The sequence below is a fragment of the Solanum lycopersicum genome, chromosome 2, assembly GCF_036512215.1.
Source record: "Solanum lycopersicum chromosome 2, SLM_r2.1".
Lineage (NCBI taxonomy): Eukaryota > Viridiplantae > Streptophyta > Magnoliopsida > Solanales > Solanaceae > Solanum > Solanum lycopersicum.
In genome coordinates, this window is record NC_090801.1 from 56,497,780 (window position 1) to 56,525,472 (window position 27,693).

The 27,693-nt window shown below is 33.6% G+C and overlaps 5 protein-coding genes and 1 long non-coding RNA gene across 6 annotated transcripts; 5 read left to right on the plus strand and 1 right to left on the minus strand.

Annotated features, from left to right (window-relative positions):
• Positions 1-273: 273 nt before the first annotated feature.
• On the plus strand, positions 274-5,424 carry LOC101245912 (la-related protein 6A). The gene is made up of 11 exons (NM_001329218.1): positions 274-601; positions 1,699-1,780; positions 1,986-2,080; positions 2,209-2,280; positions 2,365-2,444; positions 2,538-2,622; positions 2,893-2,940; positions 3,023-3,088; positions 3,184-3,318; positions 4,972-5,095; positions 5,183-5,424. The coding sequence occupies exons 1-11, from the start codon at positions 392-394 to the stop codon at positions 5,308-5,310; spliced, it is 1,125 nt and encodes a 374-aa protein (NP_001316147.1). The 5' UTR covers positions 274-391; the 3' UTR covers positions 5,311-5,424.
• A 1,137-nt stretch (positions 5,425-6,561) lies between these two features.
• LOC108281121 (phospho-N-acetylmuramoyl-pentapeptide-transferase-like protein) lies at positions 6,562-11,402 on the plus strand. Its single transcript, NM_001329513.1, has 8 exons — positions 6,562-6,847; positions 6,965-7,039; positions 7,718-7,935; positions 8,133-8,580; positions 8,673-8,737; positions 9,434-9,627; positions 9,836-10,044; positions 10,926-11,402. Exons 1-8 carry the CDS (start codon positions 6,683-6,685, stop codon positions 11,106-11,108), a joined length of 1,557 nt encoding a protein of 518 aa, NP_001316442.1. The 5' UTR covers positions 6,562-6,682; the 3' UTR covers positions 11,109-11,402.
• Positions 11,403-11,767: 365 nt separating this feature from the next.
• On the plus strand, positions 11,768-14,805 carry LOC101245320 (ribosomal protein S11 family protein). Its single transcript, NM_001329219.1, has 6 exons — positions 11,768-11,862; positions 12,665-12,784; positions 12,870-12,915; positions 14,107-14,192; positions 14,295-14,424; positions 14,512-14,805. The coding sequence occupies exons 1-6, from the start codon at positions 11,860-11,862 to the stop codon at positions 14,577-14,579; spliced, it is 453 nt and encodes a 150-aa protein (NP_001316148.1). The 5' UTR covers positions 11,768-11,859; the 3' UTR covers positions 14,580-14,805.
• A 1,050-nt stretch (positions 14,806-15,855) lies between these two features.
• CYP710A11 (cytochrome P450 710A11) lies at positions 15,856-17,873 on the plus strand. The gene has a single exon (NM_001247585.2). The coding sequence runs from the start codon at positions 16,018-16,020 to the stop codon at positions 17,521-17,523; it is 1,506 nt and encodes a 501-aa protein (NP_001234514.1). The 5' UTR covers positions 15,856-16,017; the 3' UTR covers positions 17,524-17,873.
• Positions 17,874-22,973: 5,100 nt separating this feature from the next.
• Positions 22,974-24,862, plus strand: LOC104645892 (uncharacterized). The gene is made up of 3 exons (XR_003245261.2): positions 22,974-23,092; positions 23,184-23,354; positions 24,671-24,862. It is a non-coding gene; the product is annotated as an uncharacterized lncRNA (long non-coding RNA).
• Positions 24,395-27,552, minus strand: LOC101245022 (F-box/kelch-repeat protein At3g23880-like). Its single transcript, XM_069294454.1, has 2 exons — positions 26,085-27,552; positions 24,395-24,741 (listed from the first exon to the last, which is right to left on the minus strand). Exons 1-2 carry the CDS (start codon positions 27,311-27,313, stop codon positions 24,690-24,692), a joined length of 1,281 nt encoding a protein of 426 aa, XP_069150555.1. The 5' UTR covers positions 27,314-27,552; the 3' UTR covers positions 24,395-24,689.
• Positions 27,553-27,693: the final 141 nt, after the last annotated feature.

A 27,693-nucleotide genomic window follows, 5' to 3' on the forward strand; every position in this document is an offset into this window, starting at 1 on the left:
CTTTAATAAATCAAATTCCATATAATATTGTGTAGTACATTAGTAGGAAAAAATTATTCAAATTATATGTTTTTAAATTACTAATAATTATTTCAAAAAATCATCATAAATAATTTAATTATTTTTTCTAGAGTAGTATAATTGAAAGCTGGACTAAATTGACTAAAATAGACTAAATATTATTATTATTATTATTATTATTTACTTAAAAAAACCTCTCGTCTCTATTGATCTTCTCTATATATACTTGCCTATTTACAGTAAAACTTTTTCGAGAGATCAAGCGAAGAAGAAGAAGAAGGAGGAAGAAGGGGAAAAAATGATGATTTTTTTTCTTTGACCTTTCAGTTTTCCATATCTTCTCTCCTCCCTCTCCTTTAAAACAATAAAAATGGAAGCAGACGGTGGAGGAGTACTCCCTATACCTTCTCAGACCGCTTCATTTCCTCCCCATGATGATGATGATCATCCAGATTTTTCACCTGTTGGATCGCCGGAGTCTCACTTTATTAACGATCATTCTGAGCCGTCTGATCAACTCCATGCCCAAGTCACCGCCACTGTACTCACCGATGATCTTCGTAGCAAGATCGTTAAGCAGGTTCGTTTTTTAATTGTTTTTCTTATGGGTTTGGTTTATTTCATCAATTGACGTAATGGGGTTTTTCATTCTTGGGTGAATTTTTGAATTTTAGGGTTATAGGTTAAAAAGTCGAAGTTCTTGACTGAGTTAGATGATTCTGTGCAATTGGAATGGGTGGGTGTTAAGAAATTTGGTTAATTGTAGGTATACAAGAACAACATACCTAGAGTAATCCCACAAGTGGGTAGCACAGAAATTTATTTAAGTGAAAATTTTCAATTGGATTGATTGGTTGCAGATTTTTATTGTTGCTCTGTAGGTTTTGGTAAGTTAGGGTTACTGGATTAGCTGATTATTATTTAAAAGTTAGAAATGTTTCTTATACACGGTAGAAGAGGTGGAGGTATAAATGGGAATTGTTTCATATGTTCTTAGACTTCCTCATTTGATTGTAGTAAACGAAATCTGATTTTGATTTTATTTCTTTATCATCGGATGTCCCTATCAAGTTCTTCCTGTGGTTCTTAATTATATGAATAGTACTTGAGAAAAAGATTTAATTTTTCTGAACTTGTTTGAGATATTGTAGGTCTGTTCATTATTGTAGTAGCAACATATTGCTGAAACTTTTAAAGGAACTTCTTGATGTTTTCTAGACTTCTATGTGGTACCTGTCAAAGATTTTCTGCATCCATCAGAATGGATGGCAAATGCATGATTTCACTCTTGTATTTCAGAAACCTTTCCTTAAGTGAAGTTGTACAGACTTGGTTAATGAGCATTTGTTTCTTACATACATACATTGGTATTCTCTTACCATAACGTTTGCTTTATACAACCTTCAGGTATTAGCATTTACCTTTGATAACTCTAGCCTTTTACTAGTCCTTGGTATCTATAGCTTTGTTGCTCTATTTTAGTGCCTAAATACAACTACATACCAGTGAGATCCCACAAATGGAGTATGGGGAGGATTAGGTATACACAAACCCTACCCATATCTATGGCTAGATGTTAGTAATAAAGTCTGTACCAGATAATTTTTACTACATGGCAGTTTTTGCTTCTGACCACTCTCCAGTTCTCAAAATTAGAGGAAATTTTGCCTCTTGCAGGTTGAGTATTACTTCAGCGATGAAAATTTGCCTACTGACAAGTTTCTGTTGAAGTATGTGACCAGAGACAAGGAAGGATTTGGTAAGTGTTGGAGCTTATTTGTTTATGACGAGGAAGGTTCTCGTACTGGCCTTATATATCTTTCCTACTCCCTCTCTATGTTCACTTCTTTTAGTAACTGTTTCGGGGGGCTATATTTTTGTATCCTCTAGTATCTCTCCTATACATATGCACTCCACTACCTTCTTTATATCTTAAAATCTCAACTTTGTGCTCTATCTTGCAGTCCCTGTGAAAGTAATTGCCTCTTTCAGAAAAGTGAAGAAGCTTACGAAGGAGACATCAATAATAGCAGCTGCACTTAGGGAATCTTCTCTGCTTGTAAGTCCAATTCTTCTTGTTGATTATAAAGAATATTGATTTATACTCCTTTTAACTTCTTTGTCTTTATGCAAATATTCCTAGGTTATTTCTTTCATTCTCTTTGTTCTTTTTTTCTTATTCTGGAGGTTGTAAGCCGTGATGGGAGAAAGGTGAAGCGACTTCATCCTCTTCCATTAAGTGAGATTAAAGATCCCAAGGTATTGCTACTTCTACTGGAACTCGATGAGTATAATCTAAACTAAAGTTTGGATGAATTTATTCTTCTACTTACCATGTTCTAGGTTTGTACTGTATTGGTGGAAAATTTACCTGAGGATCATTCAGTGAACAACCTTCGGAGCATATTTGGCCAGGCTGGAAAGTATGTTGCCTTTTTCTTTTTTCTTAAACTGTTTTCTTTTTTATCATTATATGTTCCTAGATACGATGGTCTTGAATTATTTTGAACTTCTAGTGTGAAGCATATTACCATTCGTGATCCACACACTGAAAGAGATCCCAGAAAATGCACAACTGCAGAGAAGCTGCTCAGTGGTAAGGTATGTAATTACAGCTCCTACATCAGAGCATCTGTAGACCTGACTAGTGTGAAGCATGGGATGGGTCTCAAAACTGTTTACTTACATTTAGAATTTTGGTTTTCCTAGTTGTTCATGAGAAGTATCATCACGTTTGGCATCTGACTGGCCATGCTGTTTAGTTTGCATCTAACCACATTGAAGAGCATATGAGAAATTTTGAAGTGGTTGGATTATATTATTTCTTCATGTATGCTTTGGTTATTTCTTCTTCGTTTTTTCTTATTATAGTTGCATGCTCTCGTGGAATATAACACAGTGGAAGCTGCTGAAAAAGCTGTGAGTGTTAATACAGGTTCCTATTCATTTTGGCTGTGTCATTTCATAAAATCTGTTGTTCATTTTGTTGGTGTCTTTTCAGGTGACCATTTTGAATGATGAACAGGATTGGAGATTTGGCTTGCGAGTCAAGCTTCTCAAGAAAATAGTAATTTGTTTTGTCTCCTTATCTTCCTTTCCTTAATCATCGAATAATATTGTCATTGGTGTATGCTTGTATAACATGTTATATTAACTCTTCAGAACAAGCCTGGCCAAAGCAAGAAAGGTTGGAGAGATCCAGATTCTGATAGGAATAACAATATCCAAGCATCTGATCCGGCAGTTAATGAGGAACACAATTCAAGTGAGCATCGTGTTGATTCACAAGACGAAGAGGTTAATCATTATTACTTTGCAATCTTTAGATTTATGTCTAAATATAGTTGTTTAGTATATTCGCTTTAGTGGCTAGAAAACAGAAGAGTAATGCCTACTTTATTATGGATATTTTCCAAGTTTTGATTAACATACCTTAAGAAATAGGGTGAAGTGGATAACAAAAGAAGAAAAAAGTTGATGAAAACTGATGGATGGAAGTCAGGAAGTTGTTGAAAGTTGATAAAATAATTAAAGAGCCATCTTGTATGCTGTTATGGCTGGAACAGAATTCAAAATTTCTTTCTCCCAAAGAGAAAATATTCTCAATCATTTTCCATACCTTCACATATGGCAACTGGCACATACAGAATCAACCTCATTTTAGACACACTTCCCATGAAACATAACTCCACCCTTGCTCTTCTCAAAGATTTTTCTTAGGGAGCTCACCGAGAAGCATATTTCAGTAACACTCTATCCCCCTCAATCATTATCACGCCTTGAAACCACAGAATCCCAAAATCATCTCCTCACTCCACCAGTGCACTCCCTTCTTCCTCCTTTTCTCACTATTCCCTCTTTCATCAATGTGGCAATTCATATTTCATCTCATCTACTCGTACATCACTCACATCCATTGTAGAAAATCCCACTAACACCTCTAACTCTTCTTGTTTTTTACACTTTTCATTCACAAAATACTTGACCAAAAGCTTAGTCTGTAAAATCCAAAAAAGAGCCCAGCTGGAAATGTCAACTGACATAACAAAAAGCTTTATCCTCTCCATTTTTTGGTTCAATCAACGTCTATGGTTCTTTTCCAATTCCTCATCAAAGCCTTATCAAGGTTTGAGAGAGGGAAAAGGGTTGGATTGAGTTGAAAATTTTAGGTCATGGCTTGGGAAGTTTTTCTTAAAAAAGAGAGGGAGGTAAAAAAAGATCATTAAAGATATCTGTATTTCAGGGCTCAGTTCCTTTATGCTGGAAAAGAGTGAGGGAAATAATAATGGGGAACAGAGGAAAGTGGGTCTAAATAACACTTGAAATGCTTTTATAAACCCCTAGTCTATCAAGTCACCACACTGGGTAGTGTGAGACGCATTTTGAGAAAGTACTGTGTCTGGGGAAATATTAGGTGCAAAGTTTTATATGTTATTGATAATTCGGATCAAGAGGGGAAGTTGTGTATTCTCCCAAAATATTTTCTTTCACACGAGACACATCTGCCAAATGGATTTAGGGTGTTTATTCTTTAAAAAAAGTATGAAAAGGTGAACAAAGAGATAAATGTTCAAACTTGTTTGATTAGGAAAGGAGTATTATAGTCATCGTTATGCAAGAAAGTTCAAACAGTACCTTGTTGTTTACTCCCTGTCTTTATAGTTCGTGGTATGGTTATCCACCAATCACTCGATTGTCAGTCCAGTTTCTTTTCGATTGTGCCAATTGTCAAGTCAATCAACTTTTTACTCATTCTTGAACTGTCTTCTTATGTCGTACACTAGACAAATAATTGTCTAGCTGCCATGTTCACTGATGGCAATAGTAAAACTCTGCAGTTCATGGTTTCGTAAGGATCAATGAAAGCGAAATTTCAGGATTAGTGGAGTACATTATCACATTATCAATATCTCTTGCATATTGTTGATACATGTATTTTTTGCATTTCAGGAGGGTGACCATCTATCAAAGGAGACCATTGGTGAGCATGCACAAAAGGAGAAAAATGGGCCCAGGGTGCCAACCAGAAATCGAGGCCGTGGAAGGAGAAACAAGCGTGGCACAAATGGACATGGTAGATCTCCGGAAACTGCTTATTCTCTCCCTCTTGCTTCTCCTTATTCTCTTGAATTTAATGATATTTTTGTTTAAACATCACCAGGCCATGGAACTACTTCGTCCACTCATTTGGTTGAACCCTCAAAACCTCCTCCTGGTCCAAGAATGCCCGATGGAACCAGAGGATTTGCTATGGGAAGAGGCCGACCTCTTTCTTCATCTCCAAGCTAATGATGTCTTGTTAAGTGTGTTTTACTGCAAATATAATCTTATGTTTTGAGGATTGTGTTGCTATGTGAAAAATGCTTGGATGATGAATTTCAATGGTTGGTGCTTTGAAATGTACTCATGTGTTATAGAATTGTGGGTTCCTGGAGACAGCGGTATATAACATTGTACTATTGTGCCATTATGTTATTAAAGACCATTTTTTTTGTTTGGCCACTTGATTTAACGTCTGATCTGTGTTTCCTAAATTTGCAATGTAGTAAGTAAGGTGATTTATTAAAATTACTTTGATACATCCAATCCAATTTTCTGAACACAGCACCTTACTGTGTTGATGATGGAGAAAAATACCTTCAAAATTCAGTCTTTTCTAAATGTGTTTGAAGACGGTTGATTATCCTTTATTCCTTTCTCCTAGAGATCTCGGGTTCGAGTTTGAGAATAAAGAATTTACTTAAAATTAAAATTGAATTAGTGCGCTAAAAATCACCTTTTTTTCTTTCTATTAAAATATAAATTGAATTTCAAAGTATACCACCTGTCTTTACTTGTGCAGAATCAATTGTCTAGGTCACGGTGACCACTAACTAACGCTTCAAATGGTTTTGAGATATTTATATTTTTTTGTTTGTTTTATTTGAAATGATTTTTAACATAATTTGTTTTATAAATTTGGCATCCTTATATTTATATATATAATTTATTTTTACTTTCAGTGCTCAGAATTTATTGTCACAAAAATATCATAACTTTTTTAAGGATCATAATTTTTCATAAACAATTTCGTGTCTAGTCCCACTTCACATAAAATTGACAGGGAGAAGGATTAGCAATCAATAACTTCTAATTTTTCATGAAAAAACAAAATCTATAATTTGCGTCCAGAAAAGAAAAAAAAACATATTTTCACATCGCACCAAAAAAAATATCCCATGAGAAAAATATACACCGTTCCTTAGTTATTTGAATTTATAATTTATAAATAAAGATCGAATTTCTATAGTATAATCTTTTTTTTTTTCATTTTTCTCTATTATTATAGCCAAGTTGATTGACTAGTTAAACTTTCACCCCGTTAATAATGTTTAATTTTATTTCTTTTTAATAAATAAAAAAACATTCTATTTTTTATTCGTTTCTTACGCGCTTTAATGGAGCGTTACACACCACACTCCAGAAAGGTTTTCTTCCGTGGAATTCGAAGTCAGGTGGAGGATTATTTTTTTCCCTCTTTCCCCATTCTTCTTTGAACTCAGTATATTCCTTTATTCTTCTCTCTTTCTGCAAAATCAAACCAATTTTCATACATATGTTTGTTTAATGGAGTTGACGTTCATGTGAATCGGATAATCCTTTTGATTTTACACTTTGAAAAATGTTAGTCATGCGATCTCAATCTTGTGGTTCAAATTTGGATTTGAATTCTGATTTCTATCGACTTGGGGTTTCTCAATTTCGAAAAGGGTCTCTGAATCTGAAATTTCAGCGTTTATTGATCAATTTTCATCATCTCCGATTAAGCTCTCATTTTCCTGTGAAGGTAATACTGTGAATAGTCTTTGCAAAATACTATTATCGTTTTCGTACCTTTCAAGTGGGTTATTGATTAATTTGACTTTTTCTCTTTGTTTTTGGTTGCAATTTGTTTTTGATAAAGATCCGTAGATCAAGTGCTAGGCGTTATGGGTTCTGTTTGCCTCCTAGGCTTTTTCAAGTTCGAGCAATGGATGATGTAATTCTTCGCTACCTTTTTTTTTTATTGTTGTTATTCGTATTGTGTATTGCTGCTTTTTTCATTTAAGCTATGAGAAGATAGACTGTCTGATTTTCTAAACCAATTTTAGACATACTTATTAGTTTACTGTTCTATTTGGTAGGATGTAGAATTTCATTATCGGAAAATTTTGTTTCATGAAAGACGTTTTACCTAAAAAATTCATGTTTTAAAGTCATTTCTGTGTATACATTACGTCAGTGAAATATCGTGTTGGTGGAGGGAGGAAAGGTGTGAGGATGATTACCAGTAGCAAGGAATGAAAATATTGTTTCATGTTGGTTGGACAAGTGCTATGAAGTATGAAGAACAGAGTAGATACTGACAACAAGAGAACTAGTTTGGCTTAGGAAACTATTTTCCTCGAGAAAAACCTTTTCAAAAAATTCATCCACCAAAACAATGCTCAATTGGAGTTCTTCTTCGATGGGAATTATCAGGATTCTAATTGCTAAGACAGATTGAAGTGAGACCTGTCAGGTGTCCACTAAAAATATGTTTAGGCAACAGGAAAGAGGTGTACAAGAATGAGGATAAATGAAACAATATTCTATATAGATTTCACCCTGCTGCTATGGATCAAACCTAATACTAGTTCATTCTGTTGTATATGTCTTTTTCTTTTTTCTTATGTAGGATGTTGGGGTCTCTTCGTTTCATGACTGGGGAGATAATAATGGAGCAGTTGAATATAGGTTCTCATCAAGTGAAGGTGAAGACAGTGATGGAGATATTTTACTACAGCCAATCACGGATGTTGATTTGCCTACCTCCAAGGAGCAGCTTTATTCTGCTGACGACACCGTAAGAACTCACCAGCTAACAATGCTTGGCAGAGCGTACAAGAGAAAAAGGTAGATCTACTTCTACCAGTATAACTGGTACCTGTATATCTTTATATATGTTCAATGTGCCATATACTTTGCTGCTATTAAATTATTGTACTGATGAACTTAAAGGAGTGAAGATTGTCTGTTTAGCATTACTCTGGGGAGGTTGTTTTTCTTAATTTCTCCATTCTCTAAGTGCCTTTCAAACCCCATATATGCAGGATAAAATATGGCATTCTAAACAACATAGGTCTCATAATGTTCTCGACGGTGCTTCTGTCTCTTGTGGATTGCTGTGCATGGAAAATTGTTAGATTGCCACTGGCTCCACTTTACCTAATGCGTCCCTTTCTCATCTCCGCAGTGGCAGTGTCTTGTGTAGGTTATGTCTGTGTCCCGTTATTTCGTAGTTTGAAACTCCACTCTGTAATCAGGAAGGAGGGGCCTGCTCGGCACTCTAGTAAGAAAGGCACTGCTACAATGGGCGGATTGTATTTTATTCCAATTGGAGTAATTGTTGCTGAAATTATTGTTGGATTTTCTTCTCTGGAAGTTCTTGGAGCTTCTGCAGCAACTTTAACTTTTGCAGCAATTGGATTACTTGATGATTTGATAAGTATGAGGAATAATAATGTTGGCTTGTCTGCTCGATTTCGGATCATGTTGGAGGTGAGCCTTTTTTCCTTTTTTTGTACTTTTTGCAAATCATACTTTTGCTTCTTGTTTCTCTGGAGTTGATGGTACTCCTCTCTGGTACACAGGTTGCTGCTGGGACATTTTTCTCCTTTTGGCTGTATGCGTCGGACATATCGTCACCCTACAGCATGTATACATTCTTGTAACTAATTTCATCAACCTTTTTATGATGGTAACTCACAAATCTATTTTAAATTGACAACTAGTTTTTCTTATTCAGTATATCAACAAAATTTAAGCTCATGTATTCTCACCCTTCAAATTGATGTTTCTTAATGAACTGGATTAGTCCCTAGTTTGCCTTTGGTCCTAACAAATTTGTATCCTGAATTTTCTAATTGGTCAATGCCGCATTTTGAATTTTGTAGCATTCCATAGTTGGATTAAAACTCTCTTACTTAAGGTTGCGACTAACTCAGGGGGCATATAAGAATGACAGGGGTGACCTATACCAAAAAAAAAAGGATGATAGGAATTACTGATCTTGATGACTTCCTAGCAGCATATACAAATGCTGGATGTTTTAGATACAACACTAATCTTCATTCTGTTTTATAGATCAGTTTCTTGCACATCTTCTAAAAAATTACAGTTCGGCTTTAGAATACAAAAATAAGAACGAATAAAGAATTCAAAGCCTATAGCCTTGCTTGACTCTTAGAGCTCACTTGGATATTCTGCTACAGAAGATGCAAACATGCTTCCTGTAGGCAGTATATAATGACAGAAATCTGTTCTTTCTCAGCTAGTTATTAAATCCAATGTGGTATATCATAAAAAATTGGTTCTGTATCACTTAAGGTTCATATCTTCTGTGTGCATGCAGGAAAACAGTGGTTCCCCTACCCGCGCCTCTTGGGCTCATATGCCTTGGAAGACTCTATCCTTTTTTAACTTCGTTTTGCTTTGCTTCCATGGCTAATGGAATTAATCTTACTGACGGTCTCGACGGATTGGCTGGAGGAACAGCCACATTGGCGTTCATTGCAATGGCTATTGCAGTGCTTCCTATATGTTCTGGTCAGTGCGTGAACTGTTGATCCTTGTGGTGTTAATTGCAATTCAACTGTACTGACTTCGTTGTCTTACTTAGTCCAATAGTGTTCATGCAAATTTTTGTGATGAAAAAAGGTTTCATTTTAATTTCCTAGAGAAGCTGTATCTTGAAACTTGCATTTTCTGAATGTCCATGATTCTTGCTGAGTATGGGTTTCTATGTCCAAAACAGAGCTTTCCATATTTGGAGCATCTATGGCAGGAGCCTGTGCAGGTTTTCTTCTGCACAACCGCTACAAAGCATCAATATTTATGGGTGATACAGGAGCTTTAGCCTTAGGGGGTGCTCTAGCTTCTATGGCTGCATGTACGGGGATGTTCTTTCCATTGTTCATCTCATCTGGTGTTTTTGTCCTCGAAGCACTATCAGTTATACTGCAGGTAACTTGTTAACTATTCTGTAAGTGTAATCCTTTATCTCTTTCTCAAAAATTCTGGATAATTATCAGTTTGTTTGCAAATAGGAAATTATTAGCTTTTCTCATTCTGGTAACTCTATCCTTTGCTCTGGTATGCTTTACTTGAGCCTAGGGTCTTTTGCGAACAATTGTTCTACCCCTAGGAGGTAGGAGTACCGTCGTCCCCCACCCATGGGATTACCCTGTATATGTTTTTGTAGGTAACTTTATCTATTCTGGATTTCTTGTTTGAACTATGCAATATAGAGATGCTTCTATAGTCTACTTGTCGGTGTTTGAGAATTTGGAAGTGGAATTCATTGCTCTCTTTAGCCCCTTTCATCTTTAGTTTGAACTTCTAATAATGTGGTCAGTTCCCCTTCCCTCCCTATCAACCTACCTACCTCACAATGCAACTTAGGCTTCTTACATTGTATATGTTTTCCTTCTCTTGCTTTCACCTGATCGTCCATGTGAACTTCTCTTCAGAGATGTAGTTATGAAGGGAATTAAGGAGAAACAAATGTGTTTTTTGTAGTTTGAGAAGTTTGCATCACTCTACTCAAATTTGCTTCCTTATTGCTTTACGAATCTTTCACTGTGCAAATGTAATTAACTAATCAAGCTGCCTTCTCCACTCTCGTAAGTTCAGCTAAGGTTGCTTGGGATGGTCCTTGTTCTTGGACCTGTGTTGATGTTGAGTTTTTGCTGCATCTATGTGAAAATGAAATTAATGTCTAGTTCATATACAACCTCTGCCTTGATTGTCCTAACCTATTTCTTAACAATGTTGCATCGAATTATCTCCACGATATGTTTGCACATTTTTTAGATTCAACTGACACAGTCTTACCTGTGTCTCAGGTTTCCTTCTTCAAGACAACGAAACACTTCCTAGGAACTGGACACCGCTTGTTTCGAATGGCACCATTACATCACCACCTTGAATTATGTGGAGTAAAAGAACCTGTCATTGTTGCTGGTGCATATGTTTTTTCTTGCATTTTGGCCTTGACTGCTGGATATGTGGGACTGGCTTCAGTATAACCTCACCTCATGAAGTTCAAGTCACTTCCTGCAAATTTTCTCTTTTGCGTTCAAACTTAGACAACAGATTGAAGAAACTGTTTTTTTTTTCCTTTCCAAAAAAAAAAATGTAGTTATTTTGATCTACCTCTGTAACTTAACTAGGAATAGTTGTTACTATCCAAATACTTGAGAATCGTAAAATAACCCTATTACTGGCTTCTTTGTATCGCCCGTCTCAAATTCGGATAAAGGAGAAAGATTATCGAGAATCAAATAGACATATATATATTTGATACACATTTTAAACATATAATTATATTTGATACATTTATAAATGTATCCAGAAATTCATTATGATTTTATTTCTATAATCTTATAATTGATTTGATTAAATTCAACTCAAACAACCATTAATATGTATTTGACGCATCTAGTCGAATCTTATCATCTTAAACACGTTATCGTAACAAATAATCTTCTCTTTTTTAAAAATAAATAAATAAGACAAGATAATTTGAGGTAGAAAGGGTAGTTTTTGAAGTAATGGTGCAATTTGGATTTTTTAAAAAAAGAGAATGATTCAATTGAACATTATCAGAAACATGTGGGGGGTTGTTTTAGAAAATTTTATTTTTTAAGTTTGATGCTGAAACCCTAAAAGCCGTCTTGCTACATATAAAGCTGCAGCTGAATCCAAATCGCCTTCTCTGAACTCAATCTCCTCCGTATTCAACATCGCCGTTTCAGCAGAAGTAACAAAAACAACACCATGGTAATGAAATCTATCGAATATAATAGTTTTCCTTGAATATTGTGGATGAATTTGAGGTTATTTGCTGCTTTTATCTTTAGGATAGCTTCAATTTAATCCATAGAGTTACCTGGGTATGCTTAGATTAGTTATTCTTCTAGATTTCTGAAAAAAAGATTATATCTTTCCTAGTGAATATCTGTTTATCCTCTGTTATTGTTTTGATCTTGCTTAAAGACATGGTCCCCATTGTTTCTATCTCTTGCTTATAACATTTAGATATCAGTAGTTTAGAACAATGATCGGTCGAATTGGAACATAACTCAGTAGACTATCTGGATACTTCACTTTGAAAAATGATACAAACTGGATACATCATATTTTAGCTGTAGATAATGGTTGATTAAAGTTTTGCTCTGTAAACCAAATTGTTGAAGCTTATGACTTCTAAATTAAAGAATTTGGACAAGCTGTAGTTGGTTTAGAAGTGATGCATGAACTCTATAAGTGAGCCTTGTTGAACCTTGTTACATAGTCAGATTGCTTAATCAGTATTTTAAGTTTATGGTTAAAGGCCAAAATCCATTTGGTTTAGTGGGTTCTTTATTGATTATTTATACATATTTAGTTCAACTTTTTTGACAGAGATATAGAGTGTTCTGGTGAACAGTTAGCTTCTATGGTGGATCTGCCCTTTGTTAGATTTACTTTTTAAAAGGAAATTGTTGTTTTGCTTTGTGGGATAAGTGAAGGAAAGAATGATCAGTGTTGAGCTTTCTTTCGATATCTATTTTGTTGTAATGTTAATTGCCTGGCCTTGCAGTCGAAGAGGAGGACTAGGGAGCCAAAGGAAGAGACTGTTACTCTTGGTCCTTCTGTGAGAGAGGGAGAGCTTGTTTTTGGTGTCGCTCACATTTTTGCATCATTCAATGACACTTTCATTGTATGTGGTAACCAATGTATCCATTATTATTTATTGTCTCAGTAAGTTGTCTCAACTAGTTACATACTTTGTTTTTGGACTGCAGCACGTGACTGATTTGTCTGGACGGGAAACAATGGTTCGTATTACTGGTAAGGACTACATCTTTTTACAGAGTAGGCTTACATAAATTTGATTATCTTGGTACATGGCGTATATGTTGAGGGGTTGATAAATTAAGGGATCAAATTTTACATAATCTGGCTTTTACTTGCCTTTTATTCATGTAGAGTTACGACATGCAATTGTAAGCTCTATTTTGACAACAAAAAAGCCATCTGAGTGACATCTTTTCCATTTTTTCCCTTATATTATTTGATTTGTACCTTAATGCAATCACGTAACATGAGAAAGCACATGTTATTATTGTGATTGCACTGGATAATGTTGTATACCTTAATGCTATCCTTGCTGGGCATGGCAGAGTCACGTTTTGGGTTTCAGTGGGAGTTAGGTTGCATTGGTTTCACTTATAATTACTGTCACATTTTATCAGAGAATTGTTTAATTTAAAATAGTCTATAATGTGTTACTATGCTCTAGTTGATGTTCACGACATTTCTAGGTTTGGTGTTAGTTCTTGGCTTCTACTGCTAGTTTCAAGCATCATGCGCCATAGTGCTATGTTATGTTCGGAAATTGAATAGATATCACTGGTTATGTTGAACATCACAAGTTCTTTTGTTTTGCCTAATTGTTTTTGTCTTCGCACTTCTTTTTATCTTTTTGTCTAGTAGCCTGTTATCTTTGATTCATTAGCTACTGAATTTGCGCTACTTAAATCCTGATTCTTCCTTGCATACACCCTTTATATCTTCAATATAGATATGTTTATTCCCATAATTCTCTTCTACTGAAGCTCATTTTTGGTGATTAGCTTTTGTATTCTTTTACCTAGTATCAGGACGTCAAAGCTTTTATCTATTGAATTTCAGCAATTTCTGGATTATAAGCCCTGTTATTATTGTAACCATTTGAGCTCTACTTCAAATTCTTTATAACATTTCTAAACAATACCATATGGTAAATTTCTATTTGATCAAATTTGTGCTGTTACTTTCTTTGTCATTGCAGCCCTATTTAAATTTCTTGTGGACATTAAGAACTTTTGCTTTCTAAATGTCAATACTGGTGCACCAATTATCCAACTTGAGAAGTTGCTAGGTTTTCTGTTGATGTTTTAACGATTCCAAAGCTCATCTATATTCCTGCTCTTTACCCTTGTCTTAGTTGTTTATTGGGAAGAGTTGTAATAAATTTCCGGTGTCACCTGTTTCTAATAGGTGGAATGAAGGTCAAAGCTGATAGGGATGAATCTTCCCCATATGCTGCTATGCTTGCCGCACAAGATGTTTCTCAGAGATGCAAGGTTGTAGCTTATATTTAGTTCTCATTCCAATACCATCGACCATCAGTTGAGTAATGTGTTTCATTCTGCTCACTCTTTTGGGTCTTGTCTTTTTGAGTACAGGAGCTTGGCATCAATGCACTTCACATCAAGCTTCGAGCCACTGGTGGAAACAAGACCAAAACACCTGGACCTGGTGCTCAGTCTGCTCTCAGGGCTCTTGCTCGTTCAGGAATGAAAATTGGTCGTATAGGTAATGATTAGCTTTTGTGTGTCAGCTAAGCCTTGTGAGAAACACTTCAATGTTGATGATCACATAACTTTGTAAATTATCTTGCAGAGGACGTGACTCCAATTCCTACTGATAGCACTCGCAGAAAGGGTGGTAGGAGAGGACGAAGGCTGTAAGGCTTGTTGAGAATGCTGCAGGTGTTATTTTTGATATGGACTTGAATCTTATTCACCTCTACTATGTAGTTCTACTGATGTTGGCTTTGCCTATAAATTTTGCTTCTTTTTTCGTGGTTAAATTTGTGAAACAATTATGAGAAATATGAATTTTAGCCTACTATCATTCTGTTAGCTGGTTGAGAATATTCCATGGTTTTTTGCGTCTCGTTGGTATGCTGATTGCAATATTTGTTAAATGGGAAGGAAATAAGGTGCCATTGTTGTGTTTTTTGTTTTCAAAAAAGTATTTAGAACCTGTAAATTCTTCATCTCCTTTGCTAACTAATTGTTCTACCTAATACTTGATTTATATTCTAACTGTAACTATTACACACATTTCTTAATTTCCATTTTATACGCATGAAAACCCAAAATTTTAGTGTGAGGGGCTATTGATTGTCTTTATCCTTGCATAGTCCAAGAAACTTAGCCAGCCTCCTTTTCCGATCAAACTTTTAGTTTATTTTTCACATGTCATGTTTGAGATTCAATCAAAAATCAGGTGCGACACCTATAGTTAAGGAGTCTAAATATAAATTTGATAAGTTTTATCTGTTTATGATATTCAACCCGATTTCTATAAATACTCGTGTAATTTACAAAGCCAAACAAATTTACTACTCCGATTCCAACCTTAGAAAATTTATAGTTGAGCACATAATTATTCGATACTTGAATTGGTGAAAGGCAATGAAATGTCCGATGGACTCGAGGTGTGCAAACTGTCCCCATAAGGTTCAATAGGTTAAAATGATTTTGGGACAGAGAGATTCAAATGAGAAGAGCAAATTCCCCATATAATATTTGCTTTTGTCTCTTTGCAAGTGTCTTGGAATCCTCCACTGGACCACTACTACTAGTATCACCAGCTGGATTTCAACCCCACCAACCCTAAATAATCATTCTCTATTCCCCCTTACGAGTCGTTTAGCATAAGGTATAATAATTTCAGGATCAAACGACTGTTAAATGTCATAAACATTGCTCGACTCTAATGTGTACTAAAGCTTTACCCAGAGTCAATTGATTCGTTTTTCCGCTTTCCTTATATCGAATATACCACACTTTCTCCTCCTCCAAAAGTTGAAACTACCTGTAAAGAGGTTAAATGAGACTCTGAAATTTCTGCCTAATATAATTCAGATTTGGTCTGTTTGGTTTTTTCTTCTTCCACGTTTTCCAACTTGTTGCACAATTTTCACTATATTTTTTCTCTTTCGGTTTTCTTGTTTGACCCACCAATCCAACCTTCATATATTGACCCTTCTTCCTTCTTCCATCTTACTATATAAACCCTAACCACACCATTCAAATCCATATTATCGAACAGTTTCCGGTGGAGGGCTAAGGAAGAAGAAGAAGAAGAAGAGAGCTATATTGTACGGTACTTCATCACATGGCATCCATTTGGGGTTTGTTATCTCCATGGATACCTTATTTCATTTCTTTCATAGCTTTTTTACTTCTTCTTGAACAGATCTCTTACATCAAGAAGAAGCGTTTTCTTCCTGGCCCAACTCTTGTATTCCCCTTCCTTGGCAACGTAATTCCCTTAGTCACAAATCCAACTAAATTCTGGGACCTTCAATCAGCTTTAGCTAAGTCTACTAGCCATGGTTTTTCTGTTAACTACATCATAGGTAAGTTCATTCTTTACATCCACTCAACTGACCTCTCTCATAAGGTCTTTGCCAATGTCCGCCCTGACGCTTTCCATCTTATCGGTCACCCTTTTGGGAAAAAGCTATTCGGCGAACATAACTTGATTTACATGTTTGGGCAAGAACATAAAGACCTTCGCCGACGAATTGCCCCAAATTTTACCCCTAAAGCTCTGGGAACTTACACTGATATTCAACAGAGGATTATTATCAAACACTTCAAGTCCTGGTTAGATGAAGCATCCAAATCCCCTAACACCCCAATCCCGCTTCGTCTACTTTGCAGGGATATGAACTTGGATACTTCTCAGACTGTGTTCGTTGGTCCATACTTGGATGGAGAATCGAGAAAGAGATTTAATGTTGATTACAATTACTTCAATGTTGGGTTAATGAAACTTCCTGTTGATTTACCGGGTTTTGCCTTCAGAAATGCTAGATTAGCAGTTGGGAGATTAGTTGACACCCTTTCGGTTTGTGTGGAACAAAGCTTAAACAAGATGAAAAACGAAGAAGAACCCACATGCTTGATTGATTTCTGGATGCAGGAAAATTTAAGAGAGATTAACGAAGCTAAGATCAATGGATTACAAAAGCCATTTCAGTACAGTAACAAGGAACTTGGAGGTTACCTGTTCGACTTCCTCTTTGCTGCTCAAGATGCTTCTACTTCTGCTCTGTTATGGGCAATCGTGCTTCTAGATTCTCACCCACAAGTTCTGGAGAAAGTTCGGTCGGATGTAGCGAGATTCTGGTCGCCAGAATCTGAGGAGCCGCTGACGGCGGAAATGCTCAGGGAAATGAAGTACCTGGAAGCGGTGGCGCGTGAGATAATCAGAATCAGAGCTCCGGCGACAATGGTGCCACATATTGCCGGCGAAGAATTCCGGTTAACCGAAGATTACGTTATCCCAAAAGGAACAATTGTGTTCCCGTCGGTTTTTGATTCATCATTTCAGGGTTTTCCTGAACCGGAGAAATTTGAACCGGACCGGTTCATGGAGGAGAGACAAGAGGAGCGGGTTTACAAAAAGAACTTTCTAGCATTTGGTGCTGGGCCCCATGCGTGTGTCGGCCAGAAGTATGCTATTAACCACTTGATGCTTTTCATTGCTATGTTTACGGCTCTGATTGATTTCAAGAGACACAAAACCGACGGCTGCGATGACATCTCGTATATTCCAACCATTGCTCCAAAGGATGATTGCAAAGTTTTCCTTGCACACAGGTGCACACGATGATTGCCCATTTTTTAAAAAAATAATCAATTTGGCCCCATTTTAATTATTTTTCTATTTTTTTCCTTGTTTTTTTTTTTAATTTTAAATTTTAGTGTGTGAATACACGTAACTTGATCAAATGATCAAGATTCTTTTAAAATGTTTGTTGGAGCAATTGATGGAGTGACAAATATTTGGGATTGTGTGGAAGATTAATAAAAGAAATTCCTTTTAATTATTGGACTACTTATTTTGTCATATATATCATGAATAGTGTTATGAACAAGAGCTAATGGCTTATAAATTGTTTGTATTTATATTTGATTGTATGGGGAATAATTTTTAAATGGATAAAGTTTAGACTTTTTGAATTCATCTTTGACCCGTTAATTAGAAGATGAGTACAATTTGGACATTGAGAGAATATCTAAGGTGTGTTGGTAGTGTGAAAGGAAAATGTTAGATGTTTTTAGATTTTGTTCAGATTTAAAAATAAATATTTTTCTCAAATTCAAGAAAATTAATTATTTTATGTAGAATAAAATATTTTCTAGACCCTTGACTCGCCCCAACATGAGGCTTAGCTTTGAACTCAATCGTAGAACCTTGATCTTATGATTCAAGACTCAACTCTTGACTTTGATCATATTTCTCAACTCGAAATCCAAATTTTAACTGTGGCACGACTCATAACCCTACCCCATTTGGAATCTAATCTTGACCTCATTTCTGAATTTGACTCAACTCTTAACTTCGACCCTAAATTTTCACTCAGGATCTGATTTTTGACCTAATACATAACTCCTAATGTTAAGGTCGATTTTTGGTTGTGTGAACAAGTTAGATATTGATAAATTGTTTTTTTTAACTTTGAATGTAATGTTGGTCTTTGAAATATTTTTCCATATCAATTATCATATTACTGAGTTATATTCAAATGTTGAATTCAGATATACACATCATTCATGAGAATATGGTTTATACTCCTGATTATTAAGAACTAGCAAATGTTGAATTTTGTGATAAAGAATTGTAAAGGTTAAATTCATTTAAGTTGAATTAATCGTTAAAACAATGATTTAAAAGCTTTCACATCATATATTGCTAAAGAAAATTGTGTAAAAATCAATTTTTGAATTTGTGACAACGAAGTGGTTATATATGTGGATATATATTAGTTATAAGTAGGCCACCCTCCATATAAAATGAGCTGGAAATGTAATTAGTGTACGTATCTGTCCTAAAAAAGTTTTTAAAATATACGTGAACATGACCTGTGATTCGAACTAATTAAAACTTATATTCTTTAATTATAATTAATTAGTGTATATTTTGTTTTACTAATTAATCCTAAATCAAATTTCTTTGTTTGATACGGTGGTGTTCTGTCCACGCGAGACTTATAATTAAAAATAAAAAAATACTTACTATTTCATTACAATTGTTATTATTAATGGATTACATTTCTTTTAAGATTATCATTACCTTTCAATCACTATCCTTATTGATGCATTAGATTTCTTTCTAAAATTGCCATTATATATTTATAGAAACTATCATAAGTTATACTTTCTTATTATGGCCTTGTGAGATTCTCGTTAATCATTATAGTATAATAAAGTAACAAAAAGAAAAAATTGAGGGACAATTATGGGACTTAAAGGAATATAGAAAGTTTTCTTTTTTTTTTTATAACATAAAATTGAGAGACAATTATGGGACATAACTGAGAAAGTTTTGTTTTTTATAACATACATGTGAAGCACAGTTGAGTGTTTTTAAAGATTAAAATTACATTGCAAAAAAATTAAAAATAATAATTGAGGAACAATAATGAGTATATATAAAATTAAACAATCTAATATACATAAAATTGTTGTTCAAAAATTAATTAACTGATTCTTGGTCTTGTCTTTAGATTTAGAATTCATTTGAATCGTATGAGAAACGTATAAGAATAACAACATTGAATACAATATATTAATAATGATGAGGTGAATAAGTCGATAATTATATATTTAGTGTATTAAAGACAATAATTATGTCTTTATTCATGTTATCCATTTATTAATAACTTTGTTAATATTATGATTTGCTACAAATTTCATAATAACTAATACATATCTTGATTATCTGAATATCAGATAATCTTACTAAATAAAAAAAAAATTAAATTAATTAATACATCCTATCAAACGGTATTATAAAATTTCAATTTTGACTCCATTTCTAATATTAAAAATTATACTAATTTTATAGACATAAAAATCAGTTAACTCACCAAACGGACAATGGCTGCAATAAATTTGATAACTATTGTGATTGATGCGTCTCAGATTTATAAAATTTGTGATCTACGTATTTAATGCATGGTAGAACTTATCACATGCAATATACAACTTTAATGCCAAAAAAAATATCTATTAAATACAAATAAATTGAGTATTGCAAATTCAAATATTTTTTTTATTTCTATTTATATTAAAATTAAATTCTTATCAGAGATTTCGAAAGTGAAACTCTTTCGAAAGTTTGAAGTTACTCACTAAAGTAGATATATACTTCCTAGAGATGGACCAACATTATTGAGAGAAGGTTTCATTGTTCTTAAAGGGCGAAGCTACCTAAGGCAAGGCTATAAAGCGATACGTTTCGTCAAAAAACTATATATATATATATATATAAAATTTAATTTAATAAATATATATATAAAAATTGACATTTTTTTAGTACAAGTTCAAGATTCAATATAACAGTTATAAGAAATTGTAAAAATTACTTGAGATTATGTATTCTATCCCTGCTGTCTCTGCCACAGATTTGATTGTTTTGTAAGAATTAAGTAAATAAAATTCTGCCCTATAAAGAAGCATGGCAAAATATTGCAAACTTGACAGAGATAAAAAGATGGGAGGGTCCAATCTCCAATAATAAATAAATAATTAGGGGGTAATATTTTATTTCCGATGTTATTTTTATTTGTTTTATTATATTTTTCAAAAGTTAATTTGATTTATTTTTTTAAGTTAAATCAGATTACATTAATTTAATTTTTTAAATAAAAAATTTAGATATTCAAAAACTATACGAAAATTACTATTCATTGCTATTTTTTATATATCAATGCTGAAGAAATATATTCTACAACATTAATCAATATTTTTATAATTTGACGCTAAAAATTAAAAATATGACAATTAATATTAGACGAAAAAAATATTAAATTGGAGGATACGTTAAATTTGGTGTTTCCCTTTATTTGACTTTTGAAGGCTAGGAAATATAGCAATGTTTTTAATATTTTTAATGATACATCAGATAAAGGAAATGATTTAGCGTCACATATAGTGAAATACTATTTATTATTTGTTATATGAATTTTCTTGAGAAATCTTACTTGCCTAATTTGTTTGGATTATAATCTTGATCTATATCTATGAGGTGCACCCACTATATCATTTTGTAATTAAATTTCAAGAGTGTAGGGGACCTAATTATAAGGTAGCACAAATTGATAATTAATATATAGGCACATTACATCATTTACTTCCAAATAAATAATGTGTGCCTATAAAATCATGTTACATGACATAACATCATACGTATATATTGGATATATAATTAATAAATAAATTGTACAAGTTATATATTATTGATATAAATAATTTTGGATAATATTTTATATACATTATACATTTGAGATGGTATATAGTTATCATCGTGGTCGTTATTTTTCAATTACGTACCCCACAAATTAAAATAGTCAACTTACGACAACTTAATGATGATTTTAGTTGACAATATTTTAGATAATTTTTTCTGGATAAAGATAGGAATACACACTCATCTAATTGCAGTTTCATATTTTTTAGAGATAAATTTCACTATTATAAATATATTTAAATTTATGATTCACAAAGAATAAAAATAAAATATATACTCCCTTCGTTTCAAAAAGAATATTCTTTTTAGTTTGTTTAAAAAAATGATTTCTTTTCTTTTTTGGCAACATTTTAACTTTCTACGTAACATGTTTAAGACCACAATATTAAAGGGCATTTTGATATATTTAACGTAACTTTAATTTAGAACCACAAGATTAAAAAGTCTTCAATCTTTTCTTAAACTCCGTTTTAAGTCAAACTAGGTCAAAAAAATATGATTTAAATTATATTTATAAATTTTTTCTTAATATGTATATTATCTCATAAATTCAATTAATATCAAATAAAAAAAAGTACAGTTTTTGGTTAGTTGAAGGGGATAAAATTATAATTGATACATAATTAATTATACATTATTAATAATTGGAGATATTAAATAGTGTTTGTACTATATTTAAAGACAAATATGACATTTTAATTAAAAGTAAATAAGTCGTACATAATAATTGGAGTAGTTGTTGTTAGCAAGTCTAAATCCCTTTCACTGTACGGACACATGGTTCTGACATAGGCAGACCCATAATTCAATTTTAATATTTATTAATATATCAATTCGTTTTAACATATATCTTTATACGATATAGTAGTAAAATTATTTACGCAGCGCAAGAATATTATGTGAGTGTCATATAATTTATAAAATAATATTTTAAAATTTATTAACCTTTAAAATTAAAATAAGATATTATCTTATATGTAATATTACGTAATAAAAATTATTAATAATGAAAAAAATAATAATTATAACATCTTATCATTTATCCTTCAACCAATCATCTTTACTTTAATTTTATAATTTATCCTTTTATTTGCCGAAAGTGGTACTATTTCATATTTTTGGGAAATCAAATGAATATTGACTCAAGATATTAATTTTCCCAATAAATGAATAATAGTTGGTAAAGAGATAAATAAAATTTAAAAGGGTGGAAAAAAATTGAACGAATATTCTATTTTAACATGTACAAAATTATGCACTACCATTTATTTTACAAATATCATTTTAAAGTTTTTTTTAAATTTTTTTATAGATAATTATTAAAATAAAAAGTTAAAGGTACAATGTATTATATTGGACAACAATTGAACTTATTATATATATTTGAAAGGGAAAAATATTACACAAAAATAATAGTTCTATTTGAAATTATACTTCTATTTCAATCGTAGTGTCGAGAAAAAATGATTCTATCCACCAGTGTATAGATACAAAAATAATGGTGTTAGTGAACCATTAAAAGGGAGCAAAATTGTCACATATTTTCGTTATTTAAAGAAAAAAGACATGAAGACACCATCAAAATTGTCAAATTTTTGCATAAAGACACCTATACTTTCAAAGTTTCTATCACCCTACTTAACAACTATATATCGTTGTAAATGGGTCATTTTTATCCATTCCCTTTTCTGGGATGTTTACACGAACGTTAGACGCGTCATGGACCAGCTTTCACTTTCATTGACCAGTTTAAAAGTGCCACATGTCATTTTTTTTCTTTATTATTAATTGTTTAATCAATTTATGTCATCTTCCCTAATTTAAACCCAAAATAGCCATTGGTAGCCCTAATATTTTGATTTTCATATTAAGAACAATGTTGGTGCTCTCTATTTGACGACTTCATCATCTTCTTCAAGAAAATAAGGTAGGAATTCATCTTTTTATCTTTTAATTTCCCGTAGAAACGTTAATTTAAAGTTTTTTATGGTTTAATTTCTTCTCAATTTTGTGATTAGTTTTTGATTGAAAAATATCAAATACGATGTTCAATCGTATTTGTTATGATGAGAATGATCCGATGTTGCGAGTGAAACTGCGATGCAAACATGGTGACTTACTATCAATGCAAACTTCATGGTCGAAGCATAAATCTAGCTCGAAGATTTTGATCTTGTCCACGGTATCGTGTATGTTTACTAATTCTTTTATGGAGATATTTTGTTTATGTATTTTTCTTTAATTTGTGGGTTAAAGTATTCATCACTCCCCTGAACTTGAAGCTTTTTATTTGGTGTACACTTAAACTATATTCTGTTTTAATTACCCTCTCAAACTTGTTTATTCCACTATCGCGTACACCTTTTTGTCTGTTGTTCCTAGTGTGACTACACACGCGCATCAGCTGGCAAAAATAGTGATGATGTGGATTTCCACCTAGATAAATAATAGCCACCTAGATAAATTAAAATGACAAAAAATAAATATCATACTCCAACTCCTTTTCCGGTCGACGTCAATCTCCACCACCAACCACTGTATCTCCTCTTCTCATCTCTCTTTCCGATGCAAAATCAATTCTTCACTCTAACTTTCTTTCCGCCGCAAAAAAAACACGGTTTCTTCCAGCTCACATAACACTCCATCTCCTCTCACCTTGCTCAATCAGCTGAATCGGAATTCTTATTCATTTTAACGATGAGAAACAACTCTGCTACCCGAAGAACTGGCCGTTGGGCTTCAATAATGATGACGATGACGACGGTGATGTCGTCTGCGGCCGGTCAATATTAAGAAAATAGAGATTTTACTTTTTTTTTTTTTACTGTTGTAGCTTTATGAAGTGACAAAATATCACACCCCTCACGTGCCTAGTAGAGTGTGATTTCAATTTCTACGCCAGGTGGACAGAAAAGGTGCACGCATTGGATGAATAAACACGTTCGGGAGGGTAATTCAAACAAAATGAAATTTACGTGTACACCGAACCGGCAAACTATTATGTTCATCAATTAAAGTATCTAGTATCTTATAAAAGTTTTTGTCGCATACCATGTGATATAGTTGTTGTCTTATGAAAGTATCTAGTATCTTATAAAAGTTTTATCGTAATATAAAATATCAAACATTTTTATACAAAATTATTTTATGATCAATCACTATTTTTTCAAATCTATTTTTATATGTATGTTGTGACATAATATTTTCTTAAATTAAGATGAACACAACATAACTGATAATTCATACTTAAAAGAATTCATAGTCAATATAAATCTAAAAAAGAAAAAAAATATGAAACAATACATAGCCAATAAAGAAGGAAGACGAAAATACACACGAAACAGTGAGACCAGTTCATGCAAATAACTACAAAATAAAAAGAAGAACAGGGGCAAACATTGGGTGAAAGAAGAAAGGGAACGATGTTTGGAACTCAAAAAAGTATTATACCACAAACATGAATTCACCAAAAAACTAAAAAAGTGTTCTTCATGACATCTCTCAGGTTAGCCAAAAAGGAGCAATCAAGGAATGATGATTTCTGAGGGTTGTCCCATCAAGAACTTTAAGCAATCCCTGTAGCATCAAACAACAAAACTAAACTTTGTAAGTTTCTCAAAATGAGTTAAAAGTTATCTATGTAATGTGAAAATTCAACATTTAAGATGTATGCAGAAGGTAGAAATCCTACAAGAAAGCATGTTTTTCTTTACTATTAGCATCTACAGTCTACACTAACAGCAATATTTGAACTACTAAAACAAAAAACCCTGTGTTGTTACGAATAGAAATACTATGCAGCTCTAGCGAACACTCTTTCCATATTATCGACAAAGTAATACTAAAGGAGCTACTTCCGCGCTCTCATTCTCTTCCTAGCCGTGCTTGATATCATTCACACACACTCCACACTGTATACAGATGCCAACATTATGACCAGTCCATTCATAGTTCAAAGATTGAAAGACAAATTAACAAAGGAGGAAATTACCAATTGAATAAAGGCAACAAATGTTCTAATACTTTCATCAGTAATAAGAGGGGAGGGGGAAACAATTGTCTCATAGAAGATAAGTAAACCAGTTCAGGAGTCGATTTTCTAAGTTTCCCTTGCTAAAAGTTATCATAGCTCGACAGGATCGATATGGTATTACTATTTTCTTGTGACAAGAATGACATAATCCAGGTTGCGTACATTCTTCTGTTTTCGAGAATGACAAATGACAAAAGAAAAAAAATGAAATGAACAAAGGTCCATATATGTCAAAAATTCCATATGTTCTTCTGTTAGTATTTCACACGTATCATTATTGATTCAAAGTTCAGCTTAAAAGCGCCAAGACCAGGGGAATACAGTTCTGAGTATGTGTTCATCCTTTTTATTAAATTTCAAAGACTCTTCCGCAAGATCAATAGAATTGGACCAATGTTTTCTTAAATAGTGCTATTGGCTAAGCCAGCATGTGTCTCGACTAGTTCACAAATCAGTTTGTTACAACCACAAGTCCATTTGTTGGGGACCTTTGCACCAATGCTATTATGGAAGTACGAATACCTAGGATACATGTTAACTTCTCAACGGATTCTCTATCTTCTCTTCTTCTTCTTTTTGTCATTTCAATTAATTTGTCTATGTTATAGGATAATACGATGGTTAGAAATACACAAGCATCTCAACCAGTTGAACAGAATTAACTAAAGTAATCAGTAGACTTAGTTCAGACAGTAATTAACACATCAGAATTAATGTGCTAAGTCCCTCGAGTGCCTGTATAACACGTACACGTGCACATGAGATAAGAAAACTTCTGAAGCAATGACAACATCTAAAAGTGGGAGCTGAGAACCTACACATAGCAAGTAAATATATGTATATGTAGTCGCATAAACGGATTATAATGATAAATTGATCATCAAACCTTGTGACTTTTTTGCGCGCTAATTTATCTTGAGCATCTTGCTTCTTAACAGGTAGCATCCCTCCGATCAGAAATAGGCTCTCTGAATAATCAACAACCACATATGATTCATCCTTACTATTATCAATGCTGAAATTTTCCTTGACTGAATTAGTTATGGGATCACAAATGAATATGACTCCATTTTCATTCTTAACTACAATGTCACCATTCCTCAAACAACCCAAGATTCGGTCAAATCCGACTAAAGGTCCAACACTGTATTTCTTACTCCAACCATCAACATCATCCATTACCCAAACATCCATATGACAATCATCTTTATGATCCCAGTCTAACATACAAAGAGAACCCTCCAATTCCACAAGATATTGATGTTTCTTACGCCTTCCTATCGAAGGTAACTTCTCAAACACTAGTTTCCCCACATCAAATCGCACAAACACAGCACGCGATCCGAACTTATCAGGCATACAAACCAACCAATATGCAACCCCTTTAACGATCACATTGCAAGTAAACTCAACAATATGAAAAATCATCTCATTTTTCAGCTTCTTCCATTTCCCACTCTTACTCGAATACACCTCAACGTGATTCGGGACTTCAAACATTATTCCCACACAAAAGATTCTCAAGATCAACAATTCGTTATGTTGGTAATCAAAAGCCATACCAATAGACGTCAAAAAGTGCAGTCCTGGACTGGGCAAGCTATCAGTGAGCTCCACCATCTTATACTTCCTCATCGACGGGTTCCAAAGGGTAATCAGTTCACCCCATGGTGGATTAAAAAGGCAGATAAAGCCATGGCAAGGACCCACAATGTACATATTGGGGAAGAAACAGGGGAAAGGGCTGTCCACCTGGACAACTGATTCCGGCGGGTTGTATAGTGAGACTACATGATGATTAGACTCGTGATGACGGCTGCCTATGAGAATAGATGAACCGGAGAGCTGCAAAGAAGAAGAGTGACGGAAATGGGAGGCGATGAAGTTGGGTTTGGAAATGAGGTTTCGCCATTGCTTGCTAACACACCTGAATCGTAAAAGGGTTTTTACAGGGAGACGGGAAAGGATGTTAGAGATGATTTCTCTTGGGAAATGGAAGTGAGAAGTTGGTTCTGATTCTGCTGCAGCTCTGCATTTTGTTTCTTTTGAAGCTCCTTTTCCTTTTCCTTTACCTTTACCTTTCTTCTTCCCATTTCCTTTGCCTTTAGGAGGCATCTCAGAAGCAGGAAAAAGGGTTTTTTGCGAAATCACAGTAACAATCTTGACAAAGAAGAAGGGTTTTAGGGTTGCCAAAATCAGAGCATGTATTTGTCTTTTGTGACAGAACTGAGGACTCAACAGAGACCTGTGGGTTTTGACAGAATGTGTACTATATTGCTGTGCTGAATATAAATTTGAATAATTATGTGATTTTTCATCGTTACATAATGTTATATACTACAAATATATTGTTTCGTGAACTTTTTTCAACCTATTTGGTATTAGCAAGAGAATTCTAATGCATGCATTAACACGGTTAAAGATGTGATTGCTTTTGTGGTCACGATAAACAAGAAGAAATTTTTGAACACAAGCCAAATTTATATGCAAGATCG